This window comes from Pseudoliparis swirei, chromosome 3, assembly GCF_029220125.1.
Source record: "Pseudoliparis swirei isolate HS2019 ecotype Mariana Trench chromosome 3, NWPU_hadal_v1, whole genome shotgun sequence".
Taxonomy (NCBI): Eukaryota; Metazoa; Chordata; class Actinopteri; order Perciformes; family Liparidae; genus Pseudoliparis; species Pseudoliparis swirei.
This window is the reverse complement of record NC_079390.1, coordinates 10,162,477-10,182,787: the sequence shown is the minus strand read 5'-3', so window position 1 is coordinate 10,182,787 and position 20,311 is coordinate 10,162,477. Positions and strand designations below refer to the sequence as shown.

At 36.3% G+C, this 20,311-nt stretch overlaps 1 protein-coding gene across 1 annotated transcript; it reads right to left on the bottom strand.

Moving 5' to 3' along the window:
- Nucleotides 1-9,586: 9,586 nt before the first annotated feature.
- glra4b (glycine receptor, alpha 4b) lies at nt 9,587-19,612 on the bottom strand. The gene is made up of 10 exons (XM_056411359.1): nt 19,554-19,612; nt 18,882-18,988; nt 18,100-18,167; nt 15,200-15,423; nt 14,261-14,343; nt 14,029-14,166; nt 13,717-13,931; nt 11,814-11,972; nt 11,214-11,309; nt 9,587-11,133 (listed from the first exon to the last, which is right to left on the bottom strand). The coding sequence occupies exons 1-10, from the start codon at nt 19,610-19,612 to the stop codon at nt 10,861-10,863; spliced, it is 1,422 nt and encodes a 473-aa protein (XP_056267334.1). The 3' UTR covers nt 9,587-10,860.
- Nucleotides 19,613-20,311: the final 699 nt, after the last annotated feature.

Here is a 20,311-nt window from a genome sequence, read left to right as displayed (position 1 = left end):
TGTGCATAGATGGGGGAACAGAAGGGGGAGGGGGGGGGTTGTAATATGTCCAAATAGACACACAATCATAATATTATAATGCAAATGCCAATGAGGCCAAATAGATGACCAGGCTGAATGGCACCTCACTGTTTCCATTTGCCCCAAACATCTGTCCTGATGAGGCTCCGTGCTCTGCCCGGGGTTCAATGCACTGCATTTACCGTTGAACATGCTGAAGAGCACATTAATTGAGACTTCATGAGAAAGACCCAGTTGTTGTGGGGGGTTTTCAAATATTTTAAAATTAAAGGTCTAACCTTTGGCTTTAAATGTGATATGTTATAATGCAAGGGTGAGCTTTGCTTCCACTGGACTGAACTCGCATACACATTTTTGGTGGCCCAAGTTTGACCCATTTCATCATTTGAATAGAGGTTCATTATTACTATTAAAAACACTATGAAAACCATGTGGTAACTTCCACATGTTAGCACTGCCCTCATTAGTCTGTGCACACCATTTACTGTACATAATATAACTGTTTTCAGGTTCACTAGAAGACTTATGTAGTTTTGCTCTAAAACAGAAATTGAATTTGTATATGATCAAATATGTCCACCTCAGCCATCTGTTTTGGTCGGTGCTCTATTATAATACACCCAACAAATATCCTGTTTCACTCTAGTTAAAATTACTGCAATGGGAATGAATTCCCACTTTTATACCTCTTTTTGTTGTCAGTTTCTGTATTTTGGATTACAGAGAAGATTACAAATTGTGACATTATTTATACTGTACATTGTGGTTTTCTTACATATTTATTGCATATCAAAGGTTACTTCACTTGATAAGGGGCTACATGGTATTTTAAAAATGTAGTATGGTCATAATGTGTGGACAGGGGAAGTGCAATCAGGGGGCGGTGTAATTTTCATGGTGCTAGACCCCTCCTTGCCTCAATGCCCCTTTATTAAACAGCATTCATAAGTCAGAGGTACAACTCAAAACAACCTGTTGGTGCTTTTTAACACAGTTTGGTGGGAAAAGAAATGGTATGATGTATTTGTACTGTATCGAAGAGATGAATACAAAATCTTTTAAAAATGTTTTGTCCATTTTATGAAATTCATGTTCAATTATGGTGAGGCAGTCGTGGTTTTATGATGAGCATTAGTCGTAGTTGTAATTCTTGACACTTTTGCAAAGACTTTTAGGGAAGTGACTTTCAATGACGTTGAGGTTCCGTTTTTTTGTGTCCCGTCCTCATTATTGGTATTATTTGAAGAATGTAATAATGCTTTTTTTCCTCTTGACTTGTTTGATTTATGCTGCATTTATTGTTTAAAAATAAAATAAAAAACTGACATTGAAGAAAACCTGAGCCAGACCTGTCTTAAACCCTTCTGTGATTTTTTTTCTGTGACATATCGTATTGTTGTTAAAGAAAATAAAATGTTTTGATAAATTATTCAACAATGAGTCTTTGCCTTTTGATTCTCTCTGTCGTCTCACTGTCCACACAAGCAGTCGTGGACATAGTCATGGTCTCCAACTTTGGATTCGTTGACTTCTGTAAATCTGTCTGTATTCAGGCATGCTCTCCTTAAATGTGTCACCTCTAAGAAGGGCTTGAATCACTTTTTGAGTGCTCTAACTGGAACAATATCACTGTTATTGTATCAATATCACTGTAAAGTAATACAAATTAATAGTTATACAAAATAATAAAGTAAGAAAAAGAAGAAAAAAATGAATTTAAAAAATGAATGAGTAATAAAGTACAAAAGTTATTAAAAAGTTAAAAAGTACAAAAATAATAAAAAGTATAAAAGTAGTTGAAAGTACAAAAATAATAATAAAGTATAAAAGTAATGAAAAGTAAAAAAGGAATAAAAAAGTACAAAAGAAATAACGAGGACAAAAGTAATGAAAAATTACCAAAGTAATAAAAAGTACAAAAGTAATAAATAAATAAATTGAAAAGTTATAAAAAAGTTGAAAAGTTATTAAAAAAAAGTTAGGAAAAGTTAGAAGGTTATAAAAAAAGTAAAAAAGTTTTTAAAAATTTAAAAAGTAAAAAAGTAATAAAAAATAATAAAGCAATAAAAAGTTAAAAAGTAATAAAAAAATTTAAAAAGTAAAAAAGTTATAAAAAATAATAAAGCAATAAAAAGTTAAAAAGTAATTAAAAAGTTTAAAAAGTAATACAAATTAATCAATAATAATAGTAATAAAGTAATAAAATAAAGGAAAACAAGTAATACAGTACCGAGGTTCATTCTAAACTACTATGAAAAACAAATAGAGTTACTAACCAAGTAATTTACTTGGTATGAGTCTGCGTTAATCTTGCTGCATCTGGTCAGGTCACAGTCAGAAGAAAAGGCGGATAGACGATTGAGACCACGAGATCTGGCACATGTGCAAAGGGTATTCCCCAATTTAACACATTTATTTGCATTGATATGCACACCATCTAACCTAAATAAATCTAATAAATGAAAGTATTCCTACATTTTGTGTTACACCTATTAAATATAAATATCTTCATTTGTGTAATTGATTTAATTATATGTATCGAACCCTATTTAAATGTGTCACCTCTTAGAAGGGCTTGAATTGTTGAGTGCTGTAACTGGAACAATATCACTGTTACTAGATCAATATGACTGTTAGTAGATCAATATGACTGTTAGTAGATCAATATCACTATAAAGTAATACAAATGAATAAAGTTATACAAAATAATAAAGTAATGAAAATAAGAAAAAAGTATTTAAAATTTGTTTTAACTAATTAAAAAGTAATAAATAATGTAAAAGTAATTTTAAAAAATGAAAAAGTACAAAATACAAACTTTAATATAAAGTACAAAAATAATTTTTAAAAGTAATAAAAAGTACACAAGTAATAAAAAAGTATCAAAGTAATAAAAAGTAAAAAAGTTCTAAAAAAGTAATTAAAAAGTTTTTTTAAGTAGAAAAGTTTTACAAAATTAATAAAGCAATAAAATGTAAAAAAGTAATTAAAAATATTTAAAAAGTAAAAAAGTTCTAACAATTAATAAAGCAATAAAGAGAATCGTTTTTGAGTGCTGCAACTGGAACAATATCACTGTTATTGGATCAATATCATTGTAAAGTAATACAAATTAATAAACTAATAAAAAAGAAGAAAGGATTAATAAGAAGGGAAAAAAGTAAAAAAAGTATACAAGTAATAAAAAGGTACAAAAGTAATAGAAAGTAAAAAGTAATAAAGAAGTACAAAAGTAATAGCAAGTCCAAAAGTAATAGAAATTGCAAAAGTAATTAAAAAGTATAAAAGTAATAAAAGTAATACAAAGTAATAAAGGAATAACAAGTTTTTAAAAGTAATTAAAAAGTTAAAAAGTAAGAACAATTAATAAAATGTTGTCGTTCAGCATTCCTCTGCAAAGTATGTCAAACATGTCAGATAATAGCCATGGCATACAATGTCGAGAAAACAAAGTTTTAAAAAAAGGTGCTACAAGTCGTGGTATGTATGGTTATGTAATGTTATGAATACAAATCAAAAGTGCCATTATAAAAAAAGTCATTAAAATGCTGTGATATAGCACATCAAGTTGTCTAAACATGTATTAATTATTAAATACCTCACGCTAAATGAAATTGATGTACAAGATCACTAATCAACATTGCCCAAAAGGTACAGAACGACTGGTAAAAACGTATGTGTGAATGGGAGATTAATGACAGATCGGGCCAGTAGGGGGAGCTGTCGCGGAAAACTATGCTTTGGGGCCGCAGCATAGAAGCAGAGGAAGGGTGTGTTTGTGAAGATTAAATAGTCAGTTGCGGATACAGGATAATTACATAGTAATAATAACTAGCGTAATATACTGTAAAATAATGTTACAACATAGCATATCCCTTGTTCTAATGTCCTTCTTCTAAGTTCTGTCATTTTAAAAGGTGAAGTGTCTGTTGTGTTCAAAATAACTTGGAGACAACAATAACACCTTGTCTCTGCTGAGGCGTTATAGTGCATGAAAACCAAGGTGGACCAAGCTCAGGTAAGCCATTTTAGGATGCAATGACACGACAGCATACAAACATAACATTATAATACTTTCGTATTAGAGTACACGGATGATTTGCGAGGAATGTTTGCTTCTGTCCCCTACTTGCTCCCCGACATGACCAATCCTGCTTAAGAATGAGATTCGGACCGCCTACCTCATCAGCATAGGGACACAGAAATATAAAAATAATAAATAAATGAAGGTGAACAACTTGTATTTATTAATATCAGCATGTATTTCTAATTTTTTATTATATTTAAGGATTTATATATTTCTATATTAATTTCAGCATTTATTAAGAATTTAATTTATTCATTTATCTACTTATACATTTATTTTTGTATTCCTGTATTTAATAATGCATTGATTAATGTATGTATTAATGTATACTCCTGGCGAAGATCTGCTCTTGACTGACTGTACATATTCTGTCCTCCATAAGAAATAGACAGCAAGCTGAATAACCATGGAAACATTATACATTTATTTAGATATTACAGAAATATTATGATAAACTGTAACTTTCTTCTAACTCTACACAAAGAAGAAATCTGTAAGGCCCTGTTATGTGTCTCCTTTGTGTCTCTCTGTGTCTCCTCTGTCTCCTTGATTGTTTCATTCCCCTCACCTGTGGTGAGACTTTAACTTTTCCACACGTTTATGTTATAAAAACATTGATATTATTAAAACAAATATTTTAATGTATTCGTATTTTTAATTAATGATATTTTTGATAATCAGGCCTGGAAGTGCTTTCAGCTTTTTCACTTATCCAACAAATAGCAGAGGGCGCTGCTGCTGATGCTTCCCTTTAGAAAGCTCTTTGAAGAACATGTTTAAACCTTAGGAGAAAGAAAAGAGTAAAATAGTTTATTGTATCAGGAAAGATCAACAGAAGGCACACATACAGTGTCTTGTGGGTGGACGTCACACCAGTGTGAGTATCTTTCTCCAGACTCCATAACACATCTCTCCTCCTTTTAAAACTACCACGTGGTCATTAACCAAAGCATGAGTTTATATCCAATTACTATCTGCAGCACTCTTCGTCATGCTCACATCGATCAAGTACTTCATAAGTTGGGGTTGCATACAACTTTCTCAGAACACATGCAACATTGTTTTGAATCATGCAGCGAAGGTTGTTCAATGACATTGTGAAATCTCTGCACCCCCAAGTACTGATAACAGATCACAGACACATTTTGTGTCAAGCAAACTATTTGGATAATTAAATATGGTTCCATATATTTAATTAAATCAATTGCACAAATGAAGATATTTATATTTAATGAGTGTAACACAAAATGTAGGAATACTTTCATTTATTAGATTTATTTAGGTTAGATCGTGTGCATATCAATGCAAAATTAATGTGTTTAATTGGGGACTACCCTTTGCACATGTGTCAGATCCCGCGCTCTCAGTCGTCTTTCCACCTTTTCTCCTGACTGTGACCTGACCAGATGCAGCAAGATTAACGCAGACTCATACCAACTAAATTACTGTTTTTCATAGTAGTTTAGAATGAACCTCGCCACTGTATTACTTGTTTCCCCTTGTTTTTATTACTTTATTACTTGTTATTACTTTTTAAATTGTATTGCTTTATTAATTTTTTAACTTTTTAACTTTTGAAAACTTTTAAATTACGTTTAAACTTTTCATTGCTTTACTTTTTTACTAATTAAAACTTTTTAATTACTTTTTACTTTTTTATTAATGTTTCATTACTTCTGTACTTTTAATTACTTCTGTACTTTTAATTACATTTTTACTTTTTCTTCTTCTTAATACTTTCTTCTTTTTTATAACTTTATTAATTTGTATTACTTTTAATTTATTTTTTACTTTTGTATTACTTTAGTACTTTTTATTACATTTGTACTTATTCATTACTTTTGTACTTTTTATTACTTTTGTACTTTTTATTACATTTGTACTTATTCATTACTTTTGTACTTTTTATTACTTTTGTACTTTTTTATTACTTCTGTACTTGTAATGACTTTTTTACTTTTTTTCTTCTTTTTAATACTTTCTTCTTTTTTATAACTTTATTAATTTGTATTACTTTACAGTAGGGGTGCAACGGATCATCATTGATCCGTGATCCGTTCGGATCATCTATTTCGGTTCGGCACGCGCATGATCCGCGGATTGATTTATGAAGAAAAAAAAATTGTGCGCATGCTCAGTCCACACACAGCCGTAACACGTGGCTGACATAGCGATTGCTAACATAAAGAAAAACCTGCAACACAGCGTGGTCATGGCGAGCGGAGGAACAGAAGAACTAGAACGCCCCACATGGAAATCCCCTGTTTGGGAGCATTTTGGCTTCCCTGTCAAATTGAATTCAGAAGGAAAGAGGTTGGTGGATAAAACCGTGACGGTGTGTAGGCACTGTGGCACAAGAAAGTCATACAACAGTGGAAAGTTTCCTGGAAACACATCGAGCATGGCCACGCATTTACAGCGACATCACCCCGGTGTTTCACTGACGGGAGTGAAACCGAAAGCGGCTCAACAACCGCTCATCACCGCGGCATTTAAGCAGCCCCTTCCTCCACAATCAGACCGGGCTAAAGCAATCACAAACGCTATCGGTCTGTTTATAGGTGCTGACATGAGACCATATTCCGTTGTGCAAAACAAGGGATTCAAACACATGCTGAACGTGCTCGAGCCACGTTACGACATCCCGTCGCGCACCCACTTCAGCGATAATATTGTGCCAGGTCTGTATGAGCAGGAGAAGAAAAAGGTGGTGGATGAGCTAGCTGTAGCACCCTCTGTTGCACTCACAACAGACGGGTGGACGTCGAGGAACGGTGAGCTATGTGACAATAGCCGCTCACTACATCACAGCAGACTGGGAGATGAGAAGTCCGGTGCTGCAGACACGCCCCTCTACGGAAGTCACACAGGCAGTCACCTTGCGCAGGTACTGACACAAGCAGTGGAGGAATGGAAGATAAAGAGGCCCACTACTAATATCCCAGTCACAACTGATAATGCCAAAAATCAAATAAATGCAGTGAATGAGGCAGGACTGGGCCCACAGATAGGGTGCTTTGCACATGTAGTAAATTTGGCATCACAGAAGGAATCTCAGTCAATAGGATGGACCGCCTCCTTGGGAGGATCAGGAAGGTGGTTTCCTACTTCCACAGAAGCACAACAGCTGCTCATGTGCTTAAGACAAGGCAAGAAATGCTAAAGCTGCCTACTCATAAGCTCATACATGATGTCCCAACAAGGTGGAACTCCACTTATGATATGTTAGAGCGTTATCTGGAGCAGCAGGCAGCTATATACTCTGCATTGACCGACAAGACCCTAAAGAAGAATGTCAAAGACATCATAACCCTTTCTGATGATGATGTGAGAGTGGCAGAGGAGGTCCTCCAGGTGCTTAAACCCCTTAAAACTGTTACATCTCTGCTGAGCACTGAAACGTTACCATCTGTGTCAATGATCCTTCCGCTGAAAACAAGGATTCTACAATCCATGGCTCCAAGTGTGGAAGACAGCACCATCACTCAAGATGTCAAGACTGCCATTAGAGAGGACCTGAAGCCCAGATACACTTCACCCCTACTCTACAGGACTACCTCCACAGATCTACTGCCCTTGGTCCAAGGTTTAAGTCCCTGTCTCACATAGACCCTGACCCTCGCCAGAGGACATACAGTGACCTCACCACTGAGATTGTGAGCAGTCTGGCCACTGAAGACTGTGATGAGGTAAAGGAAAAAAACATTATTTTAAAATGATCAATTTAAATCTTCATACATTTTTTATTTTCAGTAATAATGGCATTCATTTAATGTTATTGCCGCATTTTTCATGTTTATGAAACATGAAAATAAATAATAGGTTTAATTAATGACCTATTCTTTTCTGCAGGGTCAAGCTGCAGAGCCAACAGGAGCAAACTTGGACACATCTCCTCCACAAAAGAAGTCGGCGTTGGCAGAGCTTTTTGGAGAGACCTTTGCCAGCAAAGACATGGACAGCAAGACTCCTGCTGACATCAAAGAGGAGGTGGCATTCTACCTGGCAGCAAGCGGCATTGCAGTGGATGGTGATCCACTGACATGGTGGAAAAGCAATGAGTTTAAATACCCTCATATTGCTAAGATGGCAAGATGCTATCTCGCTGTGCCAGGCTCTTCAGTTCCTTCCGAGAGAGTGTTCTCAACAGCAGGGGACATAGTGACTGCAAAGAGGTCCACACTCTCCCCAGACAATGTAGACACCCTTGTCTTTTTGAAGAAGAATTTAAAATTATAAGCTCATGTATGCTTTGTTTTCTTTCTTTAATTCTTCTTTGATAATAATGCTCTTGTTTCAAGGAAGATGATGTGCCTTCTTATGTTGCACTTTAATTTGTTTTTTATTAATGGTCATTGGTCCATGTTTAAAGGAAGGAGATATGCCTTTTTATGTTGCACTTTAAGTTGTTTTTCATTGATTATGTTGAAAAGAAGATGTTAATTGTACACTTTAAGTTGATTTTATATATTTCAATTGAATAATTTAAAAGTGTTAATAAACAAAAAGACAAAACATTTTTTTTTTTGCTGATCCGAAAAATGATCCGATCCGTGACTCTGATCCGAGGAACGATCCGAACCGTGAGTTTTTTGATCCGTTGCACCCCTACTTTACAGTGATATTGTTCCAGTTACAGCACTCAAAAAACGATTCTCTTTATTGCTAAAACTTTTAAATTCTTCTTTTACTTTTTATTGCTTTATTAATTTGTTGTACTTTTTTTTACTTTTTATTACTTTTTTATTATTTGTTATTACTTTTGTACTTTTTATTACGTATGTACTTTATATTATTTTGTACTTTTGGATTACTTTTGTACTTTCTATTACTTTTGTACAATTACTTTTGTACTTGTTCATTACTTTTGTACTTTTTCATTACTTTTTTACTTTGTATTACTTTTGTACTTTTTAATTACCTTTTTATTATGTATTACTTTTTAATTACTTTTTTTTCTTTCTTTATTATTTTGTATAACTATTCATTTGTATTACTTTACACTGATATTCATCTACCAAACTGTGTTGAAAAGCACAAACAGGTTGTTTTGAGTTGTACCTCTGACTTATGAATGCTGTTTAATAAAGGGGCATTGAGGCAAGGAGGGGTCTAGCACCATGAAAATTACACCGCCCCCTGATTTTTTTTGTTTTCAAATGTTATTGTTTTGAATTAGATATCTGTAAAAACAGTTCAATATTGAGGATACTCTAATAGTTTTCTTACTATTTAGAAAATAAATTCCATTTGTTTCACAGACATAGAAGTGCTTCTGTATGCGCTGCACCTCCTACTGTATACACATGTGAGAGCAACATCAAATCAAATATGAATGAAAGTTTTATTTTTTAACATGATTTATTTCTTAAATGAGACTAGCTTTCCAGAGACGGTACCAGTCTCCGGACATGCGTACAAATAAATGATGAAGTAGCAATATGTTTTCAAGTACAGTGGGAAGCACTGAGCGGATCATGGGAACGGTTCAAGAGACAAGTTATAACGCAGTGTTATTTTGCACTTTTACATCATAAAATAGAGTGAGGGTTGAAAATGAGGGAAGAATATCAGGTGGAAGACAAATCTAGTGAGAGTTACTGAAATGTTTTTTTCTTATATCATATATAGGGACGCAATGAACAATGATCATTTAAAAAATGGTCATACATAATAAAGTTCACACTATGATGCATTCAGTATTCCAAATTAAAGCATTTATTCATTTTATATTGACCCAACAAACAATTTCAGGGGTACATTTGTTTCTAAAGACCAAAATACGAAATAAATATTAAGACAATTTATTCTGTTTGTTGAAAATTGTTAAACATCATTTCAACAGCCCTTGTGCAGGCCTCTTGGTACACGTTAAACGGTATATTTTGATAACTGGCCAATGTGCAGGTTTGAATACCAAAACATGAACAGATAATTGAGATAGATTTGGTTGATGAATAAAACAAAGATGACAACATTTGGCTGTGCGTGTGCCATGCCATTATATCAAATATATAATCGTCACATGTAAATATTTATGGGGAATATATCCTTCCCTTTTTCGGGTATTAGACATCACATTAAAATATCCTTCAATTTTAAACGCATTTAGGAAACAGGTTTTTCTAGTCTTTTTTACAGATTGGCTTCCTATTGGAGGGTATGAACTGTGAACTGTTAAATATATTGGAGAATATATTGATGTCATAAAACATTTGCATTCTATCTGAGATTTCTGCAACCTCCAGAGAAACAAACTATTTGTTTTCTGCCTGTAAAGAAGCGGTGATAAACACAACGGAGTCGCGATTGTTTCAAAGTGTAATTCCTGCTTGAAGTAATATATATGAGATCTATGAAAACACGTGACTCGGGTCACATGAGTCTAAAATAATATAATGTAAATGTCGGCCCGGTGAGGATCTGCAACACTGAAACTACAGTAACTGCACATACAGATGTTTGTTCCTATAAAAGTGTGATCTGGTAGACTTAAGATGCTGGCTGCACACGTGGAATGCATAAAGCATCAGTGCTGAGAAAAAGTGCATTTCTTTGGACGTATTAAAAAATGTAAAGCAACTCTTCCATGTCATGTAATGTCCCAATGGCAGTGGGCATGCAGTCACAACGCATCTTGCGTGGCGCAGCTGAGGACTCTCATCCTTTAAATGTTTCAATGGAGAGAGCAGAATTGAAAGGTTTCCGGTGTCTTTACGGCCCTCAGCCGTACAGATTGTACAGATGTTTTGTCACAGCGCGACCAGAAGGTCTTCATGTCGTAGAACCTTGTAGGTCAGCCAGTAGAGGACATTAAACATAAGGAAACTCATGGGGAACAGAGCTCGGGCGATGGTATCAATCCTCTTTGCTCGATCCACAAAGCGCCTGCGGATGTCATAAAAGCCTAAACCGGGAGGTAAATCGGCAAAGACCGGTGTGGCATCCATTTCCAGTGCACTTCCTGTTGACAGTGGGAGTCCAAAACTCTGGAAGAGTAAACCCTGCTGCGCCAGCTCCTCCTCCTGGAAGGGAAATACAGCACAGTGTCGTCACCTGCTCCCACAGAGTCACTGGGGCGACACCGAACACCTCCAGTACGTACCCGAGCACAGGCTGTGCACTGCTGGGCTAAGGTGCCGTGAGGAGCATTGTTTCCCGTCGTGTTTTTTCCTTTCACCTTACTGTCACCGCTTTCCTGCTGATGGGGGAAACGCAACACACACATTGAACCATCACACAGACTGCATCACAACCCTGACGGTGCACAGCACCAATCTCCATCGCCAATCTCCATCTTTTCCACTCAGTTGGAAATTAATTTGAAATGAGACAACTTTCGGTGGCACCTGCATAGTCCCAACTAATAAATACATATATAAAGCATTCAAGTAGATGTTTTGTGTATTGTGGTATAGATGTTACACAGTATTCAGACATCCTTTAGCTGCTGTCGCAATGCTTCATTTAGGAAATACTTTATATTCAAAGCTGGTTTGGTCGGCTTGTTCCTCCCTTTATTTCCCTCTCCCCATGTGAGGCAGCGGGATGTTTACAGCAGTTAAATGAGATGCCGGCTTACATTTTTTACAGGTTAGCAGCGCTGCCTACGTTTCCCAGCTGGAGTGCAGGACACAGCTGAGCTGCCTGGAGAATAGCAGGTGAAAAGTCGCCCAGGGGGGCCGAGTGGGTTGGTTGCACTCACAGTTCTCTGCCGCTGTTGCTCTTTGAGCTTCTTCCGCAGCCTGAAGAACTCCTTGTGCTGCCGCGAAACAAAATTAACGGCCGCATACTCCAGCAGTGCAGCAAACACGAAGAGAAGACACACCGCCATCCAGATGTCTATGGCTTTCACGTAGGACACCTGTGACACCGTGAGATTCACATCAGTGAAGCCACTCAGTCAACATCAGCATTCATGCCCCGCTAGGCAAGTGACACGAGAGACATGGAATCACAAGAGCAAAATATTACATGATGTTATACTTCACTTAACAACTCTATATTCAACACAACCACACTGCATCTGCAAGTCTAAGTCGTGAAAAAATCGTAGGGAACAAAATGTACTAAGTTCCAAAAGATATTCATTGTGCAGACGGACAGTGTTTTTAAAGGGGAGTTGATTAATTAACACGTATTATGTTGTAATGAGTAAATAACTAACTAATAATAATAATCCAGTATTATACACAATACTGTACTTTACACTCTGAGGTGGGTCGTTCTGCTAAACCAGTATTTTTAGTTGTAATACCTACTGTAAATAATCGTAAATACTTCTAAAATACATGTATTCATAATATTAAGATGCTTTTACTTGTGATGGATTATTTTTACATTTTGGAAAAGGATCTGTGTACCTCTTCCATGACTGCATTGTTAACAATGTATGCAGTCCTGTCTATTCAATTTCTAGTATGCCATTAATATGTCATGAAACGTATGTTATGAAAAAGTAATACAAAATGGATAGCATCCTGCGCTATATTAATTTCATAGTATTTGATCAAAAAAGCTATAGTATAGTATGTCCTAAAAAAATACAGAATAAAGCACTGAATAGGGGTCCATAGGGGTTACGGTGTTGCATAAAAAAGTCAAAACAATGCCACAGTAATATTTGTCATAGAAAAGTCACATTATAATTTTTCAAAATAATACATAATAAAACATATTGTACAGAATGTCATAAGAATGGTATTCAAAGTAAAAGTATTCCATGTCAAGAAAGAGTATTATAAAATATTATATATAGATTGTCCTAAATATGTCAGAAAAAAAATCTTAAAAAAGTGATTGTCATAGTGTGAAAAAATGATTTGAAAAAAAGATCGAAGTATAGTGTGTTGGAAAAATACCTTTATAAGTAATTATACACTGTCTTGAAAATAAAAGTTATTTACGACGTCTGAAAAAAAGTATTTTCAAGATATGTAAAAAAAAAAAAATCAGGCATAATATCTAGCATCAGTAAACATTTTAAGAAAAAATGTCATTGTATATTATGACTTTAAAATGTATTTAATAAATAAAGTCCAAGTATATCAAGTCTTTAAAACGGAAATAAATAAAGTAGTAGTTTATTATGTTGTTTATGAAATAAATAAAATCATAGTACAGTATTCTGTAAAAGTCATAAAAATATAATAGTATATCTTAAAAAGTCATGAAAAGGTCACAGTACATGATGTCAAAAGATCATTAAAATTCATATCACAGCAAGCCATAAAAGGTCATAATATAGTATACCATAAATAAGTAATACAAAAAACGTCATGGTAAAGAATGTGTTAAAAAGTGCAGATAAAAAAGGTCACTATGGTTGCTTGAAGATTACATTTTCCGACACAAACCAAAAAAGACATTCTGTCAAACCCTTTTTATCTGAACCAAAAAATGAAAGAAATCAAAACATTCAGTATCATACATTGTGTAGATTTGTAATGATTTTTACATATACTTGCACATGAAAATAAGAAAGTCTATGGTTTAAAAAAAAGTTTTTAAAAATAAATAAAAGCTCACAAATAGTACATCCTAAAAACATAATAAAAAGCCATTGAACAGTATTTCATAAAACCGGCAGAGCACAAACCGTGACTTACCTTTGGCAGGGAGGCCCTGGAGCCGGAGCTCTGCGTCGTCATGGTGAGCACTGTGGTGATCCCCAGTCCCACTCTGGCCGGAGCCGCGTCCATGTTGATCCAGAATGAGACCCAGGACAGGATGACGGTGAGCAGGCTCGGTATGTACATCTGGATGAGGTAGTAACCCATCTGACGCTCCAGGTAGAACTTGACCTCAATGCAGGTGAATTTACCTAACCACAGGAGGAGATACAGGTGCACACTGACCGTCTTATGAGAGGTTTATTGACAGTATCTATCAAGGGTGTTCCCCGGCAGGTCGTCATGTACCTGTGTTGTAGTGCTTGGTGCAGTAGCCGAGGCCTTTCTCCTCTTTCAGCATGAACTGAGGGAGCGCCAGATCATCGGCCACCTGCACTGCTCCCACGTCCAGCCACTCAAAAATGAGATCATTCATGGTGTAGCCAACTAGAAGAAAGACAGAGACGGTGCACTGTTTGCAATGATGACTCAAATCTGAGTGTTTGATTTTTTTAAAGCCTGGCTTCAAAGATGAACTTACAACTTTCGAGCTGCATTGTACACTTCTGGCTGTCCATGGGGAAGTTTTTCAGATCCATGGGACAGGAAAGGGTAAGTGTCAGCCTGGAAAACAGAGACAGCAACACCATAACGGTCCACACCAACTCCCGAGGGGAGACCCAGCCAACCCACGGCACTCAGCCTACCCAACCGTCTCTTGTGTCACTGGACCGCTTCCTGCACACTCATCAGGGGTCACATCGAGCAGCTCTATACCGCTCACTAACAAAGTCCAATTGGCTTTTTGTCACAAGTGCAATGCTAACTTCCAGGTTGTACTGCTCGTTTTTCAGGACCTCTCTTCTCTTTATCCCAGCAAGTACAAAGTTAAGAATCTCAAACTAATGAGGAATACTGCAGATGCCACTGGCTGGCTGGCTGTGTGTTGGTGCATAACTCATTTAGGACCCTAAAACATGTTGTTGTTTGCTAAGAATAACTTGGCACTTTCAGTGTGATCCCTTTAGGTGTAGGGGCTACTTTTTAAGGTTCTATGACCAGATATGCATCATTTAGTTAATGCTTAACATATCTGCTAATAGGGCTTTATGCATTGCTTCATCTTTCTTATGTTCTAATGAAAACCATTACGCTACATTTCCCCCCTGCTTTAGTGCCACATTGCTGACCTGATTCTGTCTTAGCCTGCAGTTATTATTCACAGTGGGTGTTGGACAATACAATGACAACTGAACTGAACTGGAGTGAAACAAACATGTTGCAGGACCGTATATATTTAGAGGTTAAGATGACAACTCATAGAGCTAGAAGCTCAGTTGGCCACATGACAAAACATGGAAATGGATTTGAAATGTCTGATAGAGGTACATCTCGGTGGGACTAATCAAGGATGATTTTATCTTATCTCTTATCTCGGTGCAGTATTCCCTAAAATTAGCAATTTACAAAAGAAAATCACCTGATGCTGTAGAGGACATTTCCATTCTGGAATATTCGAAGCAGTTTGTTGTCCGTTGTGACCTCGTGGAAGTTTGCTCCCTTTTCATTTGCAAAGAACAGGTCAGGTTTCCAAATGGAGTCCAACATCGAGGGGTCAAGGTCCAGAGAGTCATCCGGATACTCTTTGTATGCCAGTCGAGGGTCATTCCACTGCTGTCGCAGAAATACATTGAGCCGGTAATCCTGAAGTTTGGAGTCAAGTCATAATTAGAAGTTAAAATCGTTATAAATGGCTGAAACAAATATATAGCCACAAGTGGCATTAATGCCATGGTAGCTGTATGGTAATAAGATGTCATAAGCACGGTGGTCCTGAGAACTCAACGCACTGCAGATGAAAAGACAAATAGGCTACATATATACATACATGTACATACATACACATACTGTATACACACATACATATAAATATATATATATATATTATATATATACATTCATACCAAGATATTTATGCATACATATATATGCACACACATAAGTACATAAATATATACATGTACATTAGGGCTGCAACTAACGATTATTTTGATAATCGATTAATGTGTTGATTTTTTTATTTTTATTAATCGATTAATTGGATAAAAAACAAAAAACTTCATTCAACCCTTTATTCAAAACAGGGTTCGTACGGTCATAGAAAACCTAGAAAAGTCATGGAATTTTTAAATGGCTATTTCCAGGCCTGGAAAAGTAATTGAGAAAAATGTAATCCCAACTTTTTTGGAAAAGTAATACAAATTTGTTATATTCAAATGTGAATTGACATGGTAGCCTATATATACGATATGCTTTGGAATTCTCATTGTTAGTTTAAATACTACATCTTCTCACTTTTTTATGTACACACAGAGTTTTCACAAAATGTTTAATCATGGAAATTTGGTTTAAAGTCCTGGAAAGGTCCAAGAGACCTATTGGTCAGCATGTGGATGAACCCTGTCACAAACATAACATATAAATAAAGCAGGCTCCAGCACTGTCCTCAAGCCTACTTGAGGAACTGGGAGAGTTCTAGGTATATACATATACACATACATGTACGATACGATTCTCTGAATTAGTGAAACTGAGGGTTTTACGTTACTTAATAACGATTCTCTGATATATACACATGTACATACATAAATACCCACACATACATCGATATAAATATACACATTCATGTACGATACGATTCTCTGAATTAGTGTAACTGATGGTTTTTACATTACTTAATAACGCAAGAAATACGGCAACTTCATCTTTTTCCGTCTGCTCCTTCACAATAAAAGCCCCGCACTGGAACACTGGTGAACTAATCTTACATTAGGTTGTTCAGCCGTAGTAAGATGGCATTGAAGGCCTAGGTAGAAAATGCACGGCCCGCCACTGCAAATAGCACATAGCTGTAAATACATCATGTGTGGTGACATCGGTGAATATGTGTTCTTAATATGCTAATGTTTTGTCTATGTGTTGTGTTGGTGAAGATGTTATCTTAATTCACTAGTGATTTGTCTATTTGCATGTGACTTTATGCATTTAAGTATGGTGTCCATTCAAGAAACCTTGAGAGAGGGCCAAGGTCACCTAAACAGGAGCACATGACATGCAAGAGACTCATGAACCTGCAGGCAAGGAGCAGTGTGTGACCAAAAATAAATAAATAAACACTGACAAAGAGACTTGAGCGCTCATAACCTGAATGACAGAAAACTCCACTTACAGTTTCATCTTTTAAAATGTGATGGCTCTCCCTAAAGGTATTTTACAAAAAGCACAAGTCTTTCCAAAAACATAAAAAAACATGTCCACCCCTTTAGACTTTCCATGGGCCGCATAAATAAAGGACTTCCCTTCTTCGACTTGAGACAGAAAGATGAGAAAATCATAGCTGACATTATGTAATGCATTTACAAGAGGGTGTTTACAGTCATCAATTCATCATGACCTCACAACAGTATATTTGGGCACTTTTATTTATATTATACATTTATTTGACAGCTGAAGTTACTTTCCAGATTCATATTATTGTTGATTGTATTATTACAAAATGTAAACAACAAATAAATGATGATACATTATTATAAATAGTTAGCCAGCCAGCAGTGTCTAATTAGTTTAAATTAGCCATATTATTTCCACCATAAATGATGTTTACACAACAATTACAATCTAATAATATAGAGTATTATTCTGAAAGGGGCCATTCGACTTGCTACTTTAAGTACATTTTGAAAATAATACTTATGTCCTTTCATTGAAATAAAATATTGAATGCAAGACGTATTTGTAACAGAGTATTTAATTCTACCGGTTACACAGTGTTATTGCTATTTTCTACGATGCCGTAATCAGTACATTTACTTTGTTTTAGTGATTAGTGTAAGAAAAGTTCAAGTTCTTCTTCAACCAGTGGTGAAACATGATACTCAACTTCTGTGACAAGAATCAGTCGCACACGTTGTCGATAACACCTGAATACTTGTTGAGGCATCGCATTTACAGTACACTGTCCGACAAAGCACCGGGTACCGTTTTAAATCTAACTTTCCCTCACCCCCATAGCCAGAAGGTTAGTGATGGTGGAATATATGAAAGGACGGGTCGACTTCATCTGAGACCTGATCGTGGAAAACCAGTGGAAGTCTGGAGCTTTTACTCCCCTAATGTTCATAAAATAATAGTCCACTGACTCATTACATTTGATATCTTGAAGATAATTGTGATGCACATTGGCCTGAGGACCTGAATTGCGACTTGTCGTCACATTGGTTGCTGAACAGTTTGCATACGATGCAGCGACCCCTGAAGGTCATGCTGAAGACCAAAACACTCAAAACATGTGTTATTTGTCTGCTGCATTGGAATTCTTACCATGGTTGTTTCGGTGATGGACCCGAAGCTGTTGATGAAGATGTTACAGGTGACATTGACAGGAGGACCTGGCAGAAGCAGATTGTCATCATACATGAAAGTCGCACTGGATTCCTAAATACCACTGATGGTATTTTCACATGACGTATTGAAGCCAGCGAAGAGCAGAAATCAATGACATCTGCTCGCTCTCTTCACAATGTGCCACGCTTTATCAGAAACAGTCTGATCAAACATAACCAGCTTCAAATTGTGTTGTCATATCCAGTACGTTGCAGTTCGTATCGTACAACTGTCGACCAGCGAAACTTTACATTTTTCAGGGTTTTGTGTCCTTAGAGGCAATAATTTATTGATTCTCCTTTAGTTACATTAGTGTATTTATAGATAATCAACCGTGATTTACCTAGCATGCACTGACAAAGATGTGGAGCAAGTATGAAATATATATGAAAGGCGACCCCCAGAGGCTGAGGGGGGAGTATGATGGAGAGAGTCTGCTGGCTTTACTCAGATCAAGATTGGACTGAAATGGGCCTGTGGGGTAAGCGCACATCTATGACAAATATGAAAGAGAAGTCTGTGCAAACACCCGATGACCTCCGGCTGCAGCATTGAATCAGAAACAACGCATGACAAAAAGCCTCCTGTGTGGAAACATCACAGCCCGCAGGACCCATCTGTGAAGGATTTGTGCTGCTTCGCTGCCCAAATTGGGATGAGAATCTCACTTTCGCACACCTGTCCTGAGCGAGGAGCTCTTCCCACCGCCACGGTGTTACCTTTGAAGTTTGGTCTGATGCGAGCGTCGTAGCCAGATGTGCGTCCCATCAGTTTGTCCAGAAAGTCGGATGGCGAGGGGGGCTTCACCTCCTTACAGAGCGCAGACCTGCCAGGTGACAGGACACGCTACACTGGATGTACTGACATTTGTTTTACTATTTAATATTTAATGTAATACCTCAAATATCTTCTTCATGAAAGCACTCATTTGTATTAAATGTGTCCAATAATTGTAATTTCAGCTGGAAATGTGTTTTACTGGTTGCATTTTGTAATTTAAAAGGTGCCATATAGAGTATACTTAACATGGTTCAGACTAGATGTATTTAATTATTTAGGGTATAAGTATTTAACATTGCAATACAAAGACAGTTGTAATGATCTTAAAATGACATGTCGTTTCACTTCGAATCAAACACAAGCTTATTTTTCTGTTCAGTCCATCCTGTATCTGACATGAATGCACATTTCACTTAATTGTTTGCATTCAACTATTTATCAAACACATTCCAAGAGAAGAGTCATGTGGATGTACCCCTTGGTCAAGGAACCGGAGAGGTCATCTTATGTCTTACATTTTAAATGTCAGATCGTTTGAGATCAAATAATTGCATTTACAACACATTATTAGAATGGCAAACCAACGTAAAATGTATAAGATAGTCTCTTACCTGCCCTGTAGAAATATGACAAATGCTGTCCAAAGCATGCACGCGATGTGGAACAGCATTCTTAGTGAGTAGAAATGACAGACGTTACACCCACAGAGGGAAGAACAACTGAAAAAGTAAAGAAAAGCAGAGATGCAGGAAACTTGTTGTTGCTCCTGCAGCCGGGCTGTCTTCTGGACTCAGCTGAGCCTCCCTCTCTGGAAGTGTAAAATACAGGAAGCTGCTGCTGTATAATTCAAAAGGCCAGTTTGTGTGGACGACTTCAAGCTTCATCTCTTTTTCATAGCCATATGCATGTTCAAAGAATTACTGCAAGCATATTTAAAGAGACACGACCACTTCCCAAGCAGAGTGGCACACACTGCTTTGCCTCATGGCACCAGATCAGTCGGGGTCTTTACTTTTTACGACAAAAAAATGAAACTATTTATCCAAATAAATATATATAAAAATATAAACAATCATGTTATCAATTTCATGAAGAATTTCAAACTCTTTCGATGCCAAGAAAGATTATTTTCCCGAAATATAGAACAGCCACAGAAATATTAATGACACCGATATCTTCCACGCTAGCCATTTCATTTAATGTTTATTCATATTTAATATTAAATTGTTGCAACAAAAAAAAAAGTCAGAACCATCAGTATTTAATGTCCAATAGAGAAAATGTGATCTTTAGGAGGAACCGGATCAGTCAAATCAAAACTTAATTGCCTAAAAGTATGAGCCTCCTCCAAGACTGCAGACTGAAAACA

What these genes read in the sequence shown, in the direction of transcription:
- glra4b (XM_056411359.1), bottom strand. Translation starts at nt 19,612, where the DNA reads ATGCTGTTCCACATCGCGTGCATGCTTTGGACAGCATTTGTCATATTT. An exon ending in CCATCACCGAAACAACCATG is followed by an intron (nt 15,424 to 18,099) that starts GTAAGAATTCCA and finishes TCCAAACTTCAG; the next exon opens with GATTACCGGCTCAATGTATT. An exon ending in AGCAACAGCGGCAGAGAACT is followed by an intron (nt 11,310 to 11,813) that starts GTGAGTGCAACC and finishes TTCCCCCATCAG; the next exon opens with CAGGAAAGCGGTGACAGTAA.